Raw genomic sequence first — 21,945 nt, forward strand, 5'->3', positions numbered from 1 at the left:
GCTTGTCCCTTCTGGCGCCCCGTAGACTCTGCCCTTTGACCCCGCGCGGCGGGGTGAGAGGGCGGGCGGCCATCTTGTTGCACCGGGTTGCAGTCGGTGCGGCCGCGTCGCGCCCTCCCCCGGGCGGAGCAGGCCCGGCGCGGGGCCGGCCCGCCGCCATGTCCTCCTTCTCGGAGTCGGCGCTGGAGAAGAAGCTGTCGGAGCTGAGCAACTCCCAGCAGAGCGTGCAGACGCTGTCGCTGTGGCTCATCCACCACCGCAAGCACGCAGGGCCCATCGTCTCCGTCTGGCACCGGGAGCTCCGCAAAGGTGGGCGCGGAGCGGGCCCGTAGCCCTGCCTGGGGCTTCCCCTCATCCCGCTCACCTTCACGTCCATCCCCACCGTGGGCCGCCTCCTGTCTGCCTGCCTGGGGCCGGGTCAGTGCGGCTGCGGCCTGAGGCGATGCTCCCCGGCCCTAGAACTCACGCGGAGAGCAGAACGTGGGGATTTGGAAAGAGAAAAGGAAGCTTTTGGTTTTGAGCCATAGAACGATTGGGTTGGAAGAGGCCTCGCAGTTTATGTGTTTCCAACCTCATGCTCTGGGCAGTGATGCCACCTGCTAAATCGTGGGTTTGGATCTCTGTTGCTGAGCTGTACAAAGGCAGCCAGAGTTAAGCAAAGTAAAAGTAGAAATCTGTGAAACTGTTTGTTAGCGCTGTCCGGAAATGCTCTGTACTCGCTGTGCTTAGAGCTGGATTCAAGTTTACCTTAGGAAGCACCACTGACTTCCCAGAAAACTTTGCAGTGAGTTTATGGGGACACTGGTGGTGTTCCTGAGGGAGCCCTGAAAGCAGCTGCTGCCACCTCTGACATCCTGTGTGATGCTGCAGGAACCTCCACACGACTGTTGGTTGGTGCCCCTTCCATCCAGGATGGGCTTCCAGAGGTCTCATTGGGGCCTGCTGTGAGAACAAGAGCTCTGTTTTCTCTACTGCTGTGCTCAAGAGAGCAGCACCTCCCATGGCTTCTGCCTGTGGTGAAATAAGGTCTGGTGATGCCACAGTGGGAAAAGCTATGGGATGAGTTATTTCAAAACAGCAGTGTCTGAAAAAAAATCTGAGTTTTTGCAATAGTATTCTCCTTTCATTCAGTTCTGAATTAGTTGCATACCAAATTGTTGTGGTTTTTTTTTTTCCTGAATCTGATGAACAGAAAGAATCTTACTACATTACACTTGGGTTAGAGCAGCTCTTTTTAAACTTTCCTAGAATTAAACTTAGTGTTTTCTTCAGAGATGAGTTGTTATACAAAAAAGGCTTAAACTCATGTTTGTTTTGAGTTAGCTAGGAGAAACCAAAATAAAACACAGAATTGAAGAGATTAAGGACTGCTTGACTTGAAAGCCTCTGATTTGTCATGGTAAAATTGAAATCTTTTTAGATTTGCTTTTAGGCTAAAAACCTGTGAGTCACTTTGAAAATAATGCTAATGATTTTGGGTCAAAAAATGAGAAATAAATGCAATTTCTTTTTTTTTTTTTTTTTTTTTTTTTTTCCCCCTCTCAGCAAAATCAAGTAGGAAACTTACTTTCCTATACTTAGCAAATGATGTCATCCAGAACAGTAAGAGGAAAGGTCCTGAATTTACCAGGGAATTCGAATCTGTTCTTGTGGATGCTTTTTCTCATGTTGCCAGGTATGTTGTTGCATTATGTATTTCTTCAACTTTTCTTGATAGATTTGTGTTCTTATCATGCTAAGTCTAATTAATTGACTTCTTTGAAGCATTGGGAATGTTCCCACCTTGTTTCTAGTAGAGATCAGGTTCAGCCTGCTTTACACCTAGGAACTGTTTTGTGGTCGTATTTCTCTGTGGGGAAATGTGCATAAAGTTGTGAGGCAACTGATTCATGACATCTGTGCTTTCTGTGCAGCTCCTGTATGCTTTATTTTAATCGTTACCAGAAGATCCTGAAGTTCTGTTCCATGGGTAGATAAAACTGAACAGTTGCATCTGTTTGCTGGAGCTGCTTAATGAAAGCCTTTTCTTCTGTCTCTAAAACAGACCTGGTATCTCAGGTTGCAGTGCCCTCATCATTCTTCTGGCTTGGGTGTAGTTTCTTTTGTTTTATTGGTTGTTTTAATGGTTATCTGATCATTGGCTTCCTTGCCAGATAAAGGAAGGATTTCATACATAAAAGGGAAGATGTGAGGCAGCTGCAGTTCCAGTAAGGATAAACTATTGCTTAGTTAAGATTTTCCCTAAATAGTGTAATAAGTCTTATTATCTCAGTTAAACAAGAGCTTCAATGTTCTGTGCATTTAGTGGTATATTGTTCTGGATGGCTGTCTAACTTTCAGTGTGCTAAATGAGTATGTGTAAGCGCCTAATGAGCCAAACAACCTGCTTTTTAATTGGGATGTTATTGACTGAAACAACTGTTTGAAGTTAGCACTGAATTGTAAGCATGTCAACTTGAAGGTGTTTTATAACTAACTGTTCTTGGAAGTTCTGAGAGATGTTGGGCTCCTTCCTTGAAAGCTGTTCTTGCCCATACACTGGGTGGGAATGTGGGGTGCTTTCAGGCAATCTTTGGTTCCAGCAGAAGGGGAAAATTGATCACAAATGTGTTTTACAGAGTCTGTCTTAGACAGTGAATGTCTCCAAATGTGTGAGCATTGCCATGGATGCAGGTGCTAGCTTGGAAGATGCTCTCTTAAAGTGCTCCATATGTTTTTCAGCTGAACAATAATTATTTTCTGATCTTTGAGCAGGGAAGCAGATGAGGGCTGCAAGAAGCCCTTGGAACGATTGCTTAACATCTGGCAAGAAAGAAGTGTGTATGGCAGTGAGTTCATACAGCAGCTGAAACTTTCTATGGAAGACTCCAATAGTCCCCAAACTAAAGGTAAGTGCATGTGCTTTTTGTGGAGTATTTTACTTTCTTTGTTAAACACAGAGTGATGGTGAGAAGTTAAGCTCTGGGTTGCTGTAGTTGTGTTGCTTTCAGGGTTGGTCATGGAGATTCGTCAGAATTCTCTCGAGAGAAGTGTGACTCTATAAAACTTGCTGTTCTGGTTTGCAGGTGTGCTGCCCTGTAGCTGTTAGTGAGCCTGCATGTAATTTCTGCCTCTGCACGTGCAGGTGGGGGAATGCACCAGGGCTGGTGTGAAAACAAGCAGGCAGGGTGGAGGGAACTGTTGTGTTCACAGCAGTTTGATGTTGTCCTGCTCTAAATGTCTGTGAGTAGTTAGCTGGGTTATTATGGTGGTTCCTTCTGCATATTTACATTTTATTACGATTTGGCAAGGGCTTTTTTATATATGAAAGCTGGAATGAAAGCTGGCATATATTCCCAGAGGCTTGTGTCTTTTTTCTTATACCAGCTAGAGTCATTTGAGGAGAAAGTAATAACTTCCCATAATTTCTTATCATCAGAAAGATGAGAAACTTAGCGTAAACTTGTTGTATTTACTGTATTTTTATACTGCTTTGACAGATACTGCCTGTTCTGGGGTGTCTGACAGTATTTGCTGGGTTTACTGTAATGAGGAGCAGGTGGCAACAGGATACCTGAGCTGTGGAAAGTGAAGCTCATTACAAATGAGTGCTCTGGTCAGGGGAGTTTGTTCGCTGCAGCTGAAGGTGGTGTCAGCATCTTTCTGTAAGGTGAAGATTTTTGCTTTGACCAAATTTTGCTTGGCTGCCATAGAGGAGGTATGATGCTTTGTGAGACAGCTTCATTATTAATAAAGTACTCTTAGGCCATTCTTAGATGGTAGAAACAAGGAAGAAAGCAAGCTAAGGTTGGTAATGGTATGGAATGAACATGAGGGCATGAGCAAAGTATGTGAAGGCCTCTAAGGCTGCAGTTTGGAGGGTTTTCAAGTGCTTCAGGCAAAAATTACTGAATGGGTGCTTTAGCAGCTTACAACAAAAGCCTTCATCCCCAGTGTCTGCTTTTTCTTTTGGAGCCCTGACCTGACCTTTCTTTGGAGCAGCTGACCTGACCCCAGGGCTTATCTCTTCCATCAGGGCCTCCCACGCAGGTCTGTTCTGGGGCTGGGAGGTGGGGAAATGAGTTCTGGGAGGGCTGAGGCAGTTGTGGTCTGGAAGTGGAATCGTTCATTTTGTGTTCTTTCCAGACTGGGCGCGAGGCCTAAGACAACTGTTTGTCAGGAAAGGATGGAACTTAACATTCCTGAGTTCTTTTCAAACTGATTAGCTTGAAGCTGTTGATTTCTTAGGTCACCTAGATAAATGTTTCATTTTTTAGCTAAACAAAATGATACAGTGCATCCAAGAAACACAGCTGTGACTTCCAGGTGAACTGGCAATGAACTGTGGTTCAGTATCACTGGCTGTTGGATGGAGTCAATCAGTGCTGCTACTGTTATCCTAAGGACTTAACAGTTGATAGGAAGTGCAGCTCTGAGAGAGCTTTGTGGGAAAGAGTGAAAATGCAGTTGTTCAGGTGGTGAGGACCTTAGCATTTGGCTGGGTACTTGAAGGCACAAATACGTGGTTTTCATTTGAGAGAACAGCCCAGGCCTTTTCAGAAGTGTGAGCATTGCTGCTTTGTCAGTTCTCTGTGGTGGATTTTCTCATTTGGTTTTTTTAAAATCAGCTTTCTTCCCTTAGTTGAAAAAACCCTTGGAGTTCTGAGATTTCTTTCCTTGTTTTGGCTGTCTTGTTCTCAAATGCAGCTTCATCGTAGTGAGCTCACGTTGCACATGGGTTGTCTGCAGCCTTTAGGTGAGCTGGTGTTTGCCTGGTGTCTGCTGGTCAGTTATCTGCATTGCAGAAGGCTTTGATGTAGTTACTCTATTCTGTTTTCAAATTGGTGAATGTAATCAAGGTGGATGACAGCTTTACAGGTGTCACACGTGTCATGACAACGAGAGGTGATGGGCCTCCACAGCCCTTCTGTCTGCCTGCTTTTGTGAGCATCCGGGGTCGATGTAGCTCAGAGGTGGGGAGTGTCACCATCTTCAGATGGCTGCAGACTTAAGGCTCTTCAAAGCTGTAACGGCGTCAGAGCATCTGGTCCTGTGACAAGGAGATGCTTTGGTTCAGCCTGAGGGGTGGCAACTGGTGGGTGCAGATGATTCTCCACGTTTTCTCACACTGCAGCATGATTGGGTTGTGCTGCTTTCTGAAGAGGGTGGCTCTGCGCTGGTTGAAGAGCACCACTTGTGTTTGGAGTTGTGAAACTTGCCAAAATTAAGGAGACTCCTGTATCAGAGAGGAAAGATGTCTTTAAGGTTTATTGGTGAATGTTCCAGCGGTGCAGCCTGTTTCTTCTTACCTTAGCAGCAGGGCCTCAGATAGACATTTATTCGTTTTGTACTGGGTTGAGATTAAAAAAAATCCCATCAGATGCTGTTTTTAACTGAGCAAAGGTTTGAATTCCCAGTTCTCCCGTTCTGTGTCTTCCTGTCCTGTGTTCAACATGGGATCCACAGCCAGTTTCTCGTTGCTGTGCGTGTGATCCCGAGTGAAATCAAAGAAGCGTCTTTACCTCTCAAACCAGCCTGCAGGTGATGAGAACAAAGAGGTGGGTGGCCTAGGTGGGAAGATCTGCTTTGCCAGCTTGTGGGCAAAGTCTTTCTTTGCCACTGAAGTATTTGACACTGTAAGCTTTCTCGAGCCACAAGAGGATGATTTGAAGACTGAAAAGCCAGTTGGTGGAGGAATACCTTTACAGTTCTCTCTGGATTTTCCTGGCGCTACAGCAGCAACAAGATCAACAGCAATCTGGAGATTCACTGCAGAGCTGTTATGACAGCAATTGTCAGTTATTTTGGAGGAAAAAGTGCTTTGCTCTTTCTGAGGCTTTTAGGGAGCAGTTCAATTTCTGAGCTGTGAGGAAGACCCCAAAGGAAGCAGGAGAACTGAAATCCACTTGAGTAATGGCTTCTGTCGTCTTCATGTTGGTGTCAACAGCAGGCTCTTGATTTTCCTGGAAGGATCTTTCCATCTTCCACAGGGATACCCTGATTGTTTCAGAAGCTGTGTGCAATTCACTGCTGTATTCTGATCGGTGTTAGATGCTCTTAGTGCTTTCTCTCTTTCTTGTTGGATTTGACAGGCTTTTTCATATATGTAGATTGCAGTGGATAGATTACTTGTGACTAGTTTTTTTTGAAGGCTACCCAGGCAGGGTATGTTATAGTTTATGCCTGGCATCCTGTTGTTTCTGGGGTCCCTTTCCACCGTATGCTCTTGAGTTTGCAAATAAGTGTATTTTTTTTCTGTTGTGATGAAATGGAGATGGTAATTCCATATTCTTCAGGGAGGTCTTTTACTGCCCATGTTTACCACTGCTGAAGGGGGAAAAAAAAAGTGCCACTCCACACTTGTTGTGCTATTCATGCCCAAAATGGTACTGGAGGGCAGCCTGCTTTGCTCCTTTCTCACCTGGCCTCAGTGTCCCTTGCCTGCCATGCCCCCATCATGGGATGGCTGCTTTTGGGGCACGCCAGCTGGCTGCTGTTACTGAAGTCTGTGGGTGGCCAAGCACCTGTCTTCTGTAGAGTCTTTTCAGTCAAACTTATTCAGACAAAATTCAATGGAATGCCAGATCCTCTGTTAGTTGTTACCAAACATAAAACTGTGTCTTGTGGTGGAACAGTTGGCTGCACAGCAGGAGCTGTTTTTCAGCAATTTGAATCCCCATTCTCATTCATGTTTTTGCTTCTGTGTGCACTGTGGTCATTCATTCTTGTATTGATTATCTTGTGTTTATCTTCTGTTGGTTAATTACTTTATGCTAAGTGCATACAAGTGGTAAATGCTGAGGGCTCCATTGGCTGGGTTTGATCCAAGGATGTTCCCTGGACTCTGTCCTCTGCTTTTTTACAAATGAGCCTGACTTGTAAATTGTGGTGGCAAGTCTGAGGAATGGTCTGTCTTCTGAGGGCTCTGTAATTGGATCAAAGGCTGTGTTAAGACTTCTGACTCATTTAATAAACTGTCTTCTTTCAAGGCAAGATATGCTGTGCTAAGGTTCATTCACCCCACTGTCTTGCTTTATGAAATTATTTCTGAAGTGTTATAGGTTCCCTGCTGGGAGATTGGTTCGTGCTCTGCCCATAGCTGCTGCTGCCATCACATCATGCTGCAGAGCTTGAGTTTGACAGAGCTGTCCTGGAGTCTGTTGTGACGGAAGAGTGAAAGGTTGAATAACCAGCAGTTACTCAATTGATTGTGGGACTGCAGTGAGCGTATGCTTGGTGCAGGGAAGAACTTGAAACTCTTCTGTCCTTGTGTATCTTGGGATCCATGCTTCATTTCTACTGGTAGAAAATCCCTACCAGCATACATAGTATAACTGGGGAAACCTAGCAGTGTTGAAGACCTGCCATTTATAGGTAAATTAGGGCATTTAGGTGCCTTTCCTTCTTCCAACACGGGAGGCTCAAAGATGTGCACTGTGATAGGAAGACTGCAACCTTGTAGTTTTGTGTGTGTGTGTGTGTGTGTGTGTGTGTGTGTGTGCGCGTGTGCAGAGAACTGTGTGGGTGAAATCAGCCTGCTGTTGCTGTTTTGTATTTGATTATTTGGAATATGGTGCAGGTGTTGGAGCCTATCTGTGGCCATCCTTCTCTTTAGAGAGACCTAAGGCTCGGAGCGCAGGGTATGGTTTGTTTTGAAGTAGAGATTGTGAACGTGGGCAGATGTGGTATCCAAAGGAGTTGCTCATGTGTCTTTAGTTGCAGAAGAGAAGAAGTCGTCTTTGAAGCGGACTTTTCAGCAAATACAAGAGGAGGAAGATGATGATTACCCTGGGAGCTACTCGCCCCAGGACCCCAGCGCTGGGCCACTGCTGGTAGGTGGGAAGGGGTGGGAGTGGGAGAAGTTGTGCAGGTCTCCTCCCTGTGGTCCCACCACAAGGTGGAGCTCCCAACAAGTACGATGCGTTGGATGGGGAAGTGCAGTTGGGGGTTGAGACCTTAACGTGAAATGAACAGATTCTTTTTCCGTGTTGAAACCCTGTGCTGATTCTAAGTGATGTCAGGTAGTCCAAGCTAAGATCTGAGTATAGACACCAGTAAAGAATCGCAAAGGACTGCTAGAAGAACAAACTATATCTTAAACCTTTCTGAAGTCAACATGTAATCTCTTAAACCTGATGCTTTAACACTAACACAACTAGGTTTTTAGTTTTTTCTTTTTAATTGGTCGGACATATCTCTGTTTTTTATGTAAAAGCTCAAACTTTGCTGGGTTTCATGGGAGTTGGTTGGGAGAATGAGGTGGTTTTTTTTGAGGCTGATATGTAAGGGGTGTGGAAACAATAGGAATGAAATAGAGGATTGTTCTGACCATTTAAGGCTACACAATGGTTTAACATATGTTCATTTGAAAAGGATACAAAAAATTATGCTATCCATCTGGTAGAGTGTAAACTCTGAAACATAAGAATAAATCACAGTTGTCAAAGAAAGAAGTGAGGTGGTTTTTTTGCTGTTTTTAGCTCCAGAGGCCTCGCAACTTTTGGTTTCTCTTGATGATAAATATTTCTTGTTACTGTTGGATGTCGTTAGTAGTTTCCAAAGAATTTATAACTGTTAAGCAATAAGCTCTTTTTTTTTTTCCCTAGATAAAATGGTAAGCCTTTCATAAGTACTTATTTAAAAGCTTTCAGTGTTTTTATCAGTTTTCAAACTAACCCTTGAAATGCTGCTTAAATATCAATGTTATTTCCAGGGCAAGCATTGCAGTTACAAAAACTTGCATTAAGCAAAGAAATGAAATGCTTTTTCTTTCTGCTTACGAAGTCTCCCTTCCTCCTCCCGCTCTCTGGAGCTATCTAGGGTAGGTACGTGGGGTCAGCAGAGCTGTTCTCTAGGCTGTCCTCATCCACATCATTTTGAAACCAGGATATCTTTTGAGTGCATTCATTGAGGCTGATGTATTTTTCTCAGTGTGTTAAAACAGTTGAGAGGTGAAGCTGAGGGGATGCAGTGGAGCGCAGTGAGAGTGCCTTGCATTTCCAAAGAGCTGGTTTTCCTAACTGAGGGTAGCAGTGTCTTAAATCAGGGCGGTGTGAACTTCAGCTTTGCTCCATCTATTGGTCCCCTACCAGAAGTTTAGGAGATTTCAAAAAGTGTAACTGTGGAAATATGAAGCCCTTTGGTTCACACTGATAGAAGGGGCTTTGTCTGTTTGCCTGTGGAATTGAGCAGCAGCGTGCAGATGGGCTCCTGGCACTTTAAGAGGAGGCATCAGAAAGATGTTCAGAAACAGGCCAAATCTGATGCCGTGCAAAGGGCAGGTGGTACTGTCAGGCTTTGGCTCAAACAGTCACTGATCTTGATTGGAATGAAAAGTTTTCAGCTGTGGAGCCTTGAAGGTGATGATCCTCCTCTAATTGTGCATAAAGTGCCTCAGTGCTGGAGTACTGTAAATTGAATGCATACTTCCTGCGTTAGGATGCAACTGTTGAAAGATTGCTTGCAAAAAATATTCTGGAAGTGGTTCCTTTTAAGTAGGTGATTTCAGATGGGAGAGGACACATCTATAGGAAATGGCAGAGAAGTTGCATTCATTGTATCTTTCGTGTACATTTGTGACCTATCTTGTCTTGCAGACAGAGGATTTGATCAAAGCCCTGCAGGACCTGGAGAATGCAGCATCAGGGGATGCAACAGTGCGGCAAAAAATTGCCTCCCTGCCTCAGGAAGTTCAGGATGTTTCATTACTGGAGAAAATTACAGGTATGAAGCTGGAAGATGAAAGAACCTTGGTCTAAAAAAAAAAAAAAAAACAACACCTTAATGTAAATAATCACAGTGCATGGGGGTGAATTTCTGCTTTTGTGTCCTTGTTTGGTCGTTCTTGGCTTTTTGACAGAATGTAAAGGAAGTAGAGCCAGGGTTCTCAAACGGGTGATTGATTTTTGAGCACCTTGAACGTTACATACCTTTGAGTTTTATCAGAATTGTCCTGAGTAAACATGTACACACTGATTTCTATGGAAAGGGAAGCTCGCTACTCTCACAAGTCTTTCACTCTTTATTTAAACTGAGTTTATGCAATTGTTTTTAAGAAGTAATTTGAAACCCGTTTGACTTCTGTTCCTGGAAGTAGTTTAATTTATAACTCATTATGAATAGTCCCTTAATCATTTCTTTGAAAGATAGTCTTGCTGTGTCCAGCTGTGAAGAGTGGTGATTCATGTGATTGCCTGTATTGGTCATTAGGACTTTTTCGTAGAAAAGTGTTAAATGCACACCATCTAATTTGCTCAGCTAAGTCCTAGCAGTACAGCCTGAGGTGTCAGTTGAATGAACCTGGTTGTAGGACTCCCTCCCACATTGTTAGCATCTCTGCGAGAACAAAAAGTAGTCAATCCCACCCGTTGCTGAAAGCACCGTTCTTGGGTCTCTAGCCCTGCCTGCTTCCCTTGTGTCCTCTGCAGTCAGAATTGTTTTCACACAGAGCCAGAGGCATCTTTATGAATGGCACAGTGAGCCGTAGCCCTTCTATCAGAAATCAGTCATCTAGAGGATCAAGTTTAAAACCAAGCACTCCTGCTTGCAGACAAAGAGGCGGCCGAGCGCCTTTCCAAGACCGTGGACGAAGCATGCCTCTTGCTGGCTGAGTACAACGGGAGGCTGGCAGCAGAGCTGGAGGACCGGCGCCAGCTGGCGCGCATGCTGATCGAGTACACGCAGAATCAGAAGGACGTGTTGACGGAGAAGGAGAAGAAGCTAGAAGTGAGTACTGAGGGACCCGGTGCTGCTGCTGCTTGTCCCAGCGAATGCTCCCGCTGGACTCCAGGTGTATGTGTTTATCTAAAGACGATGCCTGTCAGTGGTGTTTTCATTTAGAGTAAAACAGGGAGGGGAATGGTATAAAAACGCTGGAGAGAACAAATTAGGCTTGGTATTTTAACTACAGGTTGGCTTTGGAAGGCCCATCGCTTGACGGTTTTTAAAGAAATATAGGTACATTGAACAAACTTCTTCAGGTATCCTCATTTTTCTAAGTGCAGTCTCCATTCCCAAAAAGTCAAGCTCCCTCTGGCATTGCCACCTGTAATTTTGGTTGGTCGGTAGCTTGCTTTTTTAATTTATTTATTTTTCTTATGACTGGGTGCTTCGTCTGTCTTCTAACCTCTACCCGTTAGAGATGCAGTTTAAGCAAAATCTTCTGGCAGCCACCCTTTAACAGCTGTTTTTACCTACAGCTTCAATAGCAGAGTACAAATTGGGCTGACACCGAAAGCTGAAGACTTGCTTTTCCTGCCATAGCTCTCTTGAGCAAGGAGGGCCTGAAACTGAAAATGGCAGCGGTCTGGCAGGGCTGAGCATTAGCCACGAGCCCATGGCGTGTGCACGGGCTGCAGCAGGCAGCCATTTATCTCAAGTGCTCTTCCTCAGAGAAGTTTTTAGCAGTGCACCTTGGGACTGGTATGGAAGTTTAATTAATGATTTTGGTTGTATGTCACTCTGCCATCTGTTAAACTGCCCCTTGGCGGCACATTAAGGGCTTCCTCTACACTGTCGGCTGCTGATTATTATGAACAGCTGCTGCTGGGTGGGACATGAGTTGCTGTAGAGGACAAAGTCTTCTGGAAGGAGACTGTGCCTTAGCAATTGCAAGTTCTGTTTACCGTCATGACAAACCTAATTTTCTGACAGCTAGGCAACATTGTTCTGAGGTAAACTTCATTTCAAATGTATTCTTTGTCATGTGTGTTTATGTTGGAGTTTCTAAACGGCTTGTGATTGTGAAAAGTCTTGCTCTGGCAAAGCAACGTGTTTCTAAATCAGCCAGGCAAGTGCAGCTAGTTGATTGTTAGCTCATTTAGCTTGAATTTCTTCAAATGTAACATCTGTCTTATGACTGAGACATTAAAAAACACTTTCAAACACAAATATGAAAGATGCCATAACAACAAATTGTTTCTGGCACAGATTGGCTCAGTGCTAGTGGAAATCTTGGGTCGGGTTTTTCCTTGCTGAAAGAACGAATCTTGTCCAGTAGAACATACATATATTTAAAACAAAATTAAACATGATACATCGCTGTTTAGGTTTTTTAAGGCAAATGGCAAACTGTTGCACAGCAGTGTTTTCCAAAAAATGGAGGAACAGTTCATACACTTGGGTCTGCTCGAGGCAGCATTAAGGTCTCCAATGCACTGACTGAAGCGTTGTCCAGTTGTGGTTTTTTGTTGTGGTTTGATGCTGATGAGGCCCATTATTTGAAAGCTAACTCTGGCAGAGACACAAAGCAAATGAAATTGGAAATTGAAGGTTAAGCAGCTCAGTGAGTGAGCTACTTTGATAGGAATAATCCTGTGGGGTAGCAGGGTGGGTTGTTTGTACGCTGTTAAAAGTAAACATGCTTTTAATACATCAGAAACTCAAGAATGATTGTAATGACTGATTAGGATAGTCTTTGTCCTTCTGCCAAAATAAGGTGGTCTTGGTCCTGCAGAAGTCTGAAATTACTGTAGGAGATGCCGCTCGTTGATGTTTATTTAACATGAAGGCACCAGTTGTGCTCGCCTCAATTCTTAGCTGGGGATGTTGCTGATGAAAGCACCCCATTGTTCCTGAGCTGTGCAGGGTTAATCAATAGTGGAAGCTGTTGATCACAGGTGAGGCCATATCTGCTTGTCGGGTGCGTTTGATGTTCTCACAGCACCGCTTGATAAGGGCCTGCTTTTCCTTTGTAGTGCTAATGAACATTTTAGTGGAAATATCTGAAGTTCTTGTGGCTGTTAGGAAGAGCTGTAAGGAAAACAAAACATTTTCTCCAACAAAGGCTGAGATGAGGAAAGGACTGAAAACAACCTGGTTTTAAATTTCTTACTGAATGATTTGTGCTCTCGAGGTACCTACGAGAATCCTTGGTACTACTGGTGTGAGTTTTGACTCTTGGGAAGTAAATTTGGTGACTCTCAAGTGAGAAAGTGTTCTGAGATAGAAGGATCCTAATCTAGTCGAGGATATCAGTGGAGGAATGGGGGTTTCTGGTGTTAGTGTGACTCAGTATTCTAAGATACATAAATGTATGATTCAAGAATCACTGTGGATATTTGTCGTGTTTTACTTGCAATATAATGTCTTTCACTGTGATTGTAATGAAAACAGGTAATCCTTCTGTACTGAAAAGCAGCTTTTTGCTATCTGAAGAGCTACACTTTAATGACCCTATTTATACTGTCCCTTGTGAAGCACAGCAAATTCTCCAATCGTACAAACTGAGTATATTTATGCCTGAAGGACTAAAGCACAAAATCCTGAGTGATGCCAAAACCCCGGGATGCAGAGCTCTTGTCATCAGCTGCAGAAAAGCTGTTACCAAGGGGCAGTGTGCTGAGAAAGGTGGCCTTGGGCAATGAATTACCCTTCAGCACAGGTGAGGTCTGGCATGAGTAAGAATTGAAAAAACAGTGCTGAGAAATGCTGGTAATTGGAAGGGAGAAAGGCAGCACAGAGCCTGGAGATCGCAGCACACGGACAAACTGCTTTTAAGAGAGCAATTTCCAGGGTGCAGTTGAAAAATTGAAAGCCTAACGATTAGGGCTGCTTTATTTGGAGGGGGGAAAAAAAAAAGACTGTAGTGATTTGATTCTAGCCTAAAAGCAGCTACAGGGACAGCAAGGAAGAATTTCTTCAATTCTGGCTGCACACTGCAGAGCAAACCAACGCTGATGTCAAACAGCCTATTACAAGGCATGTAATTTTAAGCACAAATATTCCTTTAGGTTAATTTACTGAATGCTATGGTGGGTTCTGTTGTTCAATATCTGACACTGAATTTCACTTTAAACAGTGCTTCCCCTCAGCCAGAAACCACGGGCCTGATACTGCAGTTACTGCTTGACTCACTCACTGTGCAGCTTTCAGATCTGTTGAGCCTCTGCTGCATTTTTCCCCCTGAAATCTCTGGTCTTTTGCTTTAGTATATCTGATTTACCTATGGCACATCAAAACAGAGACTGAGGGCTCTTAGTCACTTTCTGAATTCTCATTAATGCTTAACTCGATGCTTTGCAGAAGTTACAGTTGATGTGATGGCATTCAACGTGTTGCTGCTTGACCTAGAGAAAATCTTAAGCTCAAGTGAAGTCTGCACTGTGTAACTCCCCAAGTGCTCCAAGCTGTGCAGCGCTCCTTGGAAGGATTTCCTATCCCATCAATACCAGCCAGTCTGGTAATGTTCTAGCAAGGTTTATTCTGAATGAAACGCTTCCATCAGGTTTATTCAGTGGTGTTTAATTCTGATTTCATGTTTATTTCAGGGACTAAACATCCAATTCACTTGGACGGTGTGGATGTAGAGTTCTGCGTACTGAGAAGGAATACTGATTAGCAAAGGCATTCATGTGGCACAGTGCCAGTTTTTTTTTCTGTCTCAAAGTCCTGCTTACAGCAAAGATCTCATTATTTTGCCTAAAAAAAGGCAAATAGCATCCAGATACTGTTAATCTTAATGAAAACCTACTCTGCAGCAAGGCAATTAGCTAGATGCATGGAGTCCAAACTAAGATCTCAGCAAGCAGTGATTTCTTGTAAGTGCACTTCATTTCATGTGGATTTTTATGGAGTAGATGGACCTTATGCAAGAATCTGCAATATGCAGTTTCGAAGCTTGTCATGTAAGGTAGCTAAATGAAAAACATGTTGCTCCCAGTTCTGTAATGCAGAACATGACCACCACTTGGTCTGTGGGGAGAAAGGAAGAGCACTGAGCCTGGAAGGAGGTGACGTGCCCCTGCTTGCGTGTTCCTGAGCAGAGCAGAGGGGTGCTCCTGAGCATGGCAAATGTAAATGCAAATAAATACGCCCTGTGCTTCCTGTGAAGGTAAGAGGATGCAGGGCTGTATCTCCTGGTAGCATCTCTTCCATGTTGCAGCCGGCCTTCGGAGCTCCAGGACGGTGGTGGCTGCAGCTGGGCCTCTTGGAGGCGCTCCGTCCTGCTGCGCTGTGCCTCCTGCAGCCCCCGTTGCCCTGCACTGGGGCTCAGCCTCTGTGCTCCTGCCCTGCTCTGTGGCAGCTGGCACGGCTCGGTGCTGGAGCAGGAGTGTGAAGCACACACGAGGCACTTCTGGGACGTGGTCAGTTGTGTATCTGATCTGCCCAGCTCTTCTAGGAAATCGGAGTTCCTGGGTTACTCCCTCAGAACGTTGTTTCCATTCCTGAACAGCGTCCGTTCTGAGCCAGTGTTTGATGTATTTGAGGCTGGTTCTGCATCTTCCCAGTGGGTCTTTTTGTATTCTTGGCTTTTTTTCCTGTATTTTTTTTAAACAGGTGGGATTTAGGCCTTACTGCTTTAACCAGAACTTTTGTGTGGGCTAGTTAACACCTTCATTAGCCTACTGATAAGGTAAGGTAAGATTACTGAGAATTGGGATAACAAGCAAGGGCATTTCAAAGATTCTTGCTCTCATAAATAGTTACTTAGAAAGAAAATCAGACTCAAACTATCTATTTAAAAAAAAAGTAATCACACAAAATGTCTTCAGCTTGAAAGTAGAGTGCTGTCATCTGGACTGTCCACCAGCACTGCCCTGTTCCTCCTGCCCTGCTACTTTCAGGCACGACTGCTGTTAGCCTTCCAGTGGAGGTAGGCATTGGGTTTATCTGCTTTTACAGTATTCTTGCACGTGGATCTAGGCAATTCAGGCAGCACTGGAGATCTCTTCTTGGCTTATTCTTAGAATTTGTGCTTTCTACACCATTTACTAAACTTGGATGATTTTGGCTCCTTTGCTATTCTTGATTCTTTTTTTTTCCTATCTTTAATAGGAGTTGCTACAGGGGGGAAAACTCTGCTGGTGTTCACTCTTGGTAGTTTGTCATTCTTGAGGAAGTGCTGCCTTTTCTTGGCTTGGTATCCATCTCTCCCTTCTGAATTGCAATTATATTGTTATGGATCACTGATTTATTTTTAATTCTGCCCTGTCACCTCCCTGCTCCCCCCTCCTCCCCCAAAAAATCACTCTAAATCCAGCCTCCTCTACATTCTTTCTGTAAGCATTGGAAGACAAGAATTCTTGCTGTCTCTTCCATATGTGCAGGAGCTGGCATTCTGCTGTGACCCCATCTCACCTGAATTGTGAAGTCCCAGTCTTGAGCAGAATGCAGTTTCCAGTCTCTTTCTTTTCCCAGCTTTGGCTTCTGTGTTCTCTTGGAGAAATGTTAGATGTAGGAATTCAGTGCTTCGATGGCTTTCATCTTTATCTATTTTTCTTGTGTGTTCATGCTTAAAAATCTGTTTTTTTTCTTTTTTTCTTTTTTTTTTTATCTCCGTAATTCCATTTTCTTCCCTTGTTCCCCTGCTGAAATATTTCCTGGAGTGGCAGGACTGCGGATGTTGGGTGCATTCTTATTTGAATCCTGAGTTCTCTTCCATGAAACGAAACCAAACCAAAACCTAGCAGCCCGAAATGAACGAGCCCACCTTTTCTCCAGTGGCTTTTTTGTTGCTGTTGCTGTTCCCCTCTGGACTTCATGTATCTGTTAGAGCTCTGAATGTAATTACTTCAGTGCATTAACCCCTACGTGCTAGCAGAGCTGTAACATTAACTCCCTGAACGTAAGTTTGAAAGGTGTTAAAGGGCCCCCTAGTTTGGGGCTGGCTGGAAATGGATGGAATATATTTATAATAGGTGTTTCAAGTGTATTCTGAGCTGTTGCCATCAGTTCTGCTGCTCTCACTGTTCTAATTCAAAGTAATGAAAGAGAGAATGTAAACTCATTGCTTGTAACCCTGCAGGAACTGCTCGCTTTGATATTTGGAGAAGGTGAAGAGAATTTCCATCATTGAGAAGGTTAGAAAGATTGGATTGAAGTTGTAAAGCCTTCAGAAACATATTTTGATTTAATGTGCACTAGTTCCATTTGATCTTCAAAGACAAACTTCTGTTCTCTGGTAAATTGTTCTCTTTGCCAAGTAATTAAGAAATGCGTATTAATGATACGACGGGCTTTATGGAAGCCTATTGCACATAATTCTTCCCATTTCATTTTGGAGATGCTTCCCCCCCACTGACACACATAATTAGGTAAAAATCAGTGCTTTCCAGAAGAAATTATGTAATGCTGTTTTTTATTTAAACAGCTGTTTTTTTGTGATTCTAAATATTTACGTGACAGTCACAGAACTTTGAAAATCATACAAATATAAACCCTTAATTGGGACTTGTGTTAAATAACTTGAGTGTGTGTTGGTCTGCTCTTAAAGGTACCAAGGTAAGGGTCTGTCAGCATCAGGGTCCGGGCTCTTCTTCTGTCTTCTTGTTATGCAGTACTGACTGCTGTTCTGTTCTGCTTTGGAGTGTAGGGACATCTGAGGATGGTAAATAATGCATAGAATCACAGAACATCCTGAGTTGAAGGGACCTGTGAGGATCAGAGTCCCACGTCCCACCATGGCTCCACTCAGGGCAGCACCCTGTGTCTGAGAGCAGCACCCCCAGGCACAGCTGGTGGTTGCCTATCTCTTATCTGACAAGATCTCTCTGCAAGCCTTTCCACTCCCACAGGAGTCAACAACTCCTAATTTAGTACCATCTGCAAACTTGCTTAGTCTGCATTAGTCCTGTGGCTGGATTGTTTATAAAAACACGGAGGAGAACTGTCCATAAAATGGAATTTTCACACTCAATCCAAAACTCATTTGTGGGAAAACTACTTGCAAGCTGCTGCTTCGGGGAAATTTAACTTACTGCTCTTCTCCTTTTGCTGTAATTAAATTCTAAAAATGTTGGCAACTGCCTTTTGCTTGATTTCAATCCAGTGTGGACAAACTTTTGTCTGGTTTATATTTAGTGATCACTTGTGTTCTGTGCTCACATGTCAGTCTAATGTTACAGCTGCTGGGGTTGCTAACATGTGTTGTCTGTCTCATAACAAGGAGTCCCTATTCCACAACCAAACACTCAGAATTCGTCAAGTTGGGGTAGGAGGAAGAACATTTCAGCAGGCCATTAATACCTGTGGTGTTCCTCAGCCTGCTGCCTTTGTCAGTGGGATGTGCCTGAAGAATGCTCTGTCAGTTTCCTCCTTGGGCTCTGCACAAATCCAGTTGTCTGGAGAAGGATGTAGGAATAGAGCATCTATAGAATGACAGTTCTGACAAATATTCTCCCAGATCTCAGTGGCTGTGGGGGCATTTACAAACTTCTGCTCAGGCATCGTGGCAGGATCAGTGGCTCTGAGATGCTTGTGGACTTCCTGTTGGTGCAGGCTGTGTGTCTGGGTGCAGCTGGCAGCTCTGCAGTCGTGCAGCAGCAGCACAGAGAACCAATACTTTGCCACCTTTTCCCAGCATCCTCTCTTAAAAATAAACACAAAAAAGAAATCCTGGCTTAACTAAAAGCACTGTGTGTTAACCTGTGTTTGACGTTTGCTCTCTTGTCTCTTTCAGGAATACAAACAGAAGCTCGCTCGGGTAACCCAGGTCCGCAAGGAGCTGAAATCTCACATCCAGAGCCTTCCAGATCTGTCACTGCTGCCCAACGTCACAGGAGGTCTGGCACCTCTGCCGTCTGCTGGTGACCTGTTTTCAACAGACTAGAACAAATGGTGTCCCCTCGTTTCCATTATTACCAGCAAAAGTGAGAAGACTGTTGACTGGAAATCCAGTCTTCCCAGATGTACAGTAGGAAAGAACTTTCAGACCCTGCTTTCAACCTCTTGGCTGCTCATGCTCACCCTCTTTCTGTGTACACTGGCTCACAAGGAGGGCAGGATAAAGAGCGAGTTTTGTGAGCTCTTAAGGGGGTGGCGATAGTCCGTATAAGCAATCTTCTCTCATAATTTTTCCTTCCTCTTTAGTTTGTTTGCTCTTAGCACTTGTTACCCCACGAAAGTCATGAGAATCGTGTACATAGATATCTGGAAGGTGTTTGAAGAAAGGCTGACCGTGTGACATTTTCCTCTGTGAAACTATTGTGTTGTTTCAGAACGTCTTGCCTGTTTTTGCTGGGTCTCTGCACCTCGCATCTGAAAGCAGTGGTGGCTGGTGGGCTTTGTAGGGCTGCGTGCATGTGTGTCTGCAGGTACTGCATCGTGTCACTGAAGGACAAAGGCACCTACTGAGCAATGGCACAAACATTTTAAATCTACAGTTCCTCATGCTGTTGTAGGCCTCACATAAAAAATAGTTCCTATTTGGCATGAACATAAATTGAAACTCACCACAGGCAATAAAAATAAACAGCTTTTCTTTGTGAATTAGAGAGCTTCATAATTTAAGCTCTGCTGAGCCATGCAGAACTGGATATTACCTAAACGAGAGTGGAAGTAAATTTTGTTCTAGCTACCTTAGATTTATGCTATATTTTTCCTCTTCATTATACAAAATAAACGATCACAGAAGCTTTGCTTTAACTGAGAGGCTGGAATGGTGGATTGTAACTGGTCACGTCCCAGTGGCAGATCTGCTCTGAAGGTCGTCGTGCTGAAAGCATTCTATGAATTCTCCCTGTAGCTTTAGTCAAGTTATTTGATGAACAGAAGTTAAATGTGATATAAACACTTTTTTAATCTAGAAAGTAGGCCCATGTACACATCCAGTATGCACATGTGCTATATCTATGCATGTAGGTATTAGAAGGACGTACTTGATTTTGTATCACAGATTGTGAGTTGATTTTATTATTTGGGGGAAAAATTAGAGTACTCTTTAATTTGCTAGCTAATATTTTAGCTGCCATGGATGTCGTTAGATTTCAGTTTGTGTGTTAGGTCGATCAAGCTGGACTCTCATCACTGAAAACCATTCCTATTTGGGATAAAAATCTGTTTAATATCTCTATAGAACACCTGAATCTTCTGGAAACACTTGGTCTGACAACACAGGCTCTGTCACAGAGAGGCTGGGATTGGTGACCTTGATGTGCTGTGTTTGTGCCTCGCTGTGCTCTGCAGCTGCAGTTATCAAAGACATGAGGAGATACCTATGGAAATGCAAACCTTGGTCTGCGTTCTCATTAATTTATTTTGTGGAGTATTCAGTAGCTTATTTGCATTCAGTGAAACAACACCACGTCTCTGGTCCTTGGGTTGCTGAAAAGCTCGTGTGCTTTTCTTACTGACGCCTCACTTTTCGTTTGGTTTTGTTTTGTAAAAAGGAAACTTCTTGCACCCTGGTTGCCCAGCCAAGAAATGCGCTTCCTTTTTCACTTACAGGAATTTTCACGATGGCAGAGAATTCTTTTTTCCATGAATTGGTTTGATCTTTGCAACCATTTGTGGACCAAATGACGCTTACATAAAGCACCCAAATCTTTCCGCTTTTGCCAAAAATTAAAAAGGAAAAAAATAAAATAAAATCAAGGGAAACAAAACCACCCACCGAAGCTCTGAATCCCAAAGCAGAAGGTGAATTTCTCTCCTGCCTCAACTCGTGGAGGTACCCTGAGGTTGCTTTCACCAGTAATTGCTCTGACCGTGGATTGAACGTGCGTCCATTGTAATGGGAAACAAAAGATCAAAATTGTCCTGAAAAAAGAAACATGCTAGAGATGTGTTGCCATCTCATGCTGTTGTTTTGGGCAGATCTCGTGTGAGAAAGTGGTATGTCTGTCTTCTGTTTTAGTATTGAAATGTTTTGACTTTTTATTTCCAAGCGTGCGTGTGTTTTATTTTGCTTAATTTAAATGAAGTCTCATGGGTTTTACTTTTGTTTTACTTTTTGGGCAAAGGGCATCTGGTGAACTGAGTAACATTCTCTCAAGGTTGAACAGATTTCCCCAAGGTGTGTCTCTTTTTTTTTTTTTTAATGCTAAAATCTGTATATGAATTGTTTTAGGAATTAATTTAGACATATAGGCTGCCGTTTGTGACAGCAGTATATTCTGAAATGTCTCATAGATCTATATTTTTGAATAAAGAGGGTGTCGTTGAACAGTGCTGCTTCTACTTGCTTCATTCCCAGTGCAGGAGCTGCTTGGACACACGGTGGGCTTTGCTTTGTTTTTACCCTCTGTATTTAAAGGGCACAGAGTACAGGACGCTCCTTACGGCCGAGTTGGAAGATGTGAGCATTATTCTGAGCAGCCAAGCTGTAATCCGTGCCTTCTAACAGTGCCTGCTCCTCAGAACTGACCTCTGGTTGATGAGCACAAGGTATGGGATGCTGGCTTCCTAACTTCCTACATTAATTCAGGTTGCGTGGAGGACGAGTAAATAATTAGGTTTGGAAACAAACAGAAACCAAAGCCAGAAGCTGGGAAACTGACTTTCCTGTACAAGCATTGAGAGCTGCTGCTGTCCCTGCAGGGTTTTGATGCTGTGAAATCAAAGCCTTTCTGCTTTAGAGGAGGTGGATCTTCACATCTTATTGTGTATTAATTCTCTTAGAGGTTTTGGGGGGGAGCTCATGGGTTCTTCACTCCAATTAACTGCTATTCAATAGTCTCTTTGGGCAAACTTGGTAATTGTTTCATGTGCCGTGGAGAGTGTCAGTAAAGCTGCTTACAATTTCAGCAACTTAACAAATCTTTCATTAAGGAGGCTATATTTAGTCTGCTTTTGTAATCGACTTGCAGGAAGTTTGATCTGCAGCTTTCTGTGAGGAGAAGGGAGACTGAAATGATTCCTTCCAGTGGCAAGCAGCCTTTGGATGGTGTTTGTAGAACTGGAGAGGTTTCGGTGACCTGGAATGTGGCTGAGTACTGCATGTCCTTTCTTGCCTTTGAGATTTTTCTATTTTTATTTTTATTTCTTGCAGAGCTGAAGCAAATTTGTCCAAACCTATCTGCCTATTTCGCAGCTTCCCATGCAGTTAACTGCTTCAGTGCATTGGGCTGTATTCCCTCCGGTCTTCCTGCTCACCAGGTATTTGTGTAACAAACTCATGTTGGCTTACACATGTGTAGGGAGTGAGAACTGGATTCTGGTGAACTAATGCTAAGGTCTGTGGGATGGCAGGTTGTAATTGGGGCGTTGAAGCAAGGCTGGTGTAGCTAAGCCTCACAAAACAGTTTTTGT

General features: G+C 43.6%; 1 protein-coding gene across 3 annotated transcripts; it reads left to right on the forward strand.

Moving 5' to 3' along the window:
- Window positions 1-118: 118 nt before the first annotated feature.
- RPRD1B (regulation of nuclear pre-mRNA domain containing 1B) lies at window positions 119-20,860 on the forward strand. 3 transcript variants are annotated; one of them, XM_042832350.1, is made up of 8 exons: window positions 119-309; window positions 1,546-1,675; window positions 2,755-2,888; window positions 7,696-7,811; window positions 9,576-9,702; window positions 10,529-10,704; window positions 16,724-16,778; window positions 18,377-18,462. In XM_042832350.1, exons 1-7 carry the CDS (start codon window positions 159-161, stop codon window positions 16,772-16,774), a joined length of 885 nt encoding a protein of 294 aa, XP_042688284.1. In that variant the 5' UTR covers window positions 119-158; the 3' UTR covers window positions 16,775-16,778; window positions 18,377-18,462. The 3 variants fall into 3 exon arrangements, with proteins under 3 accessions (XP_042688284.1, XP_042688283.1, XP_042688282.1); XM_042832349.1 differs by lacking the exon at window positions 16,724-16,778 and having other exon boundaries at window positions 121-309; window positions 7,702-7,811; window positions 18,377-20,860; XM_042832348.1 differs by lacking the exon at window positions 16,724-16,778 and having other exon boundaries at window positions 123-309; window positions 18,377-20,860.
- The last annotated feature ends 1,085 nt before the right edge of the window (window positions 20,861-21,945 follow it).

Source organism: Centrocercus urophasianus, unplaced genomic scaffold (genome assembly GCF_019232065.1).
Source record: "Centrocercus urophasianus isolate 14NV4802_14NV808 unplaced genomic scaffold, USGS_Curo_1.0 seq_38, whole genome shotgun sequence".
Lineage (NCBI taxonomy): Eukaryota > Metazoa > Chordata > Aves > Galliformes > Phasianidae > Centrocercus > Centrocercus urophasianus.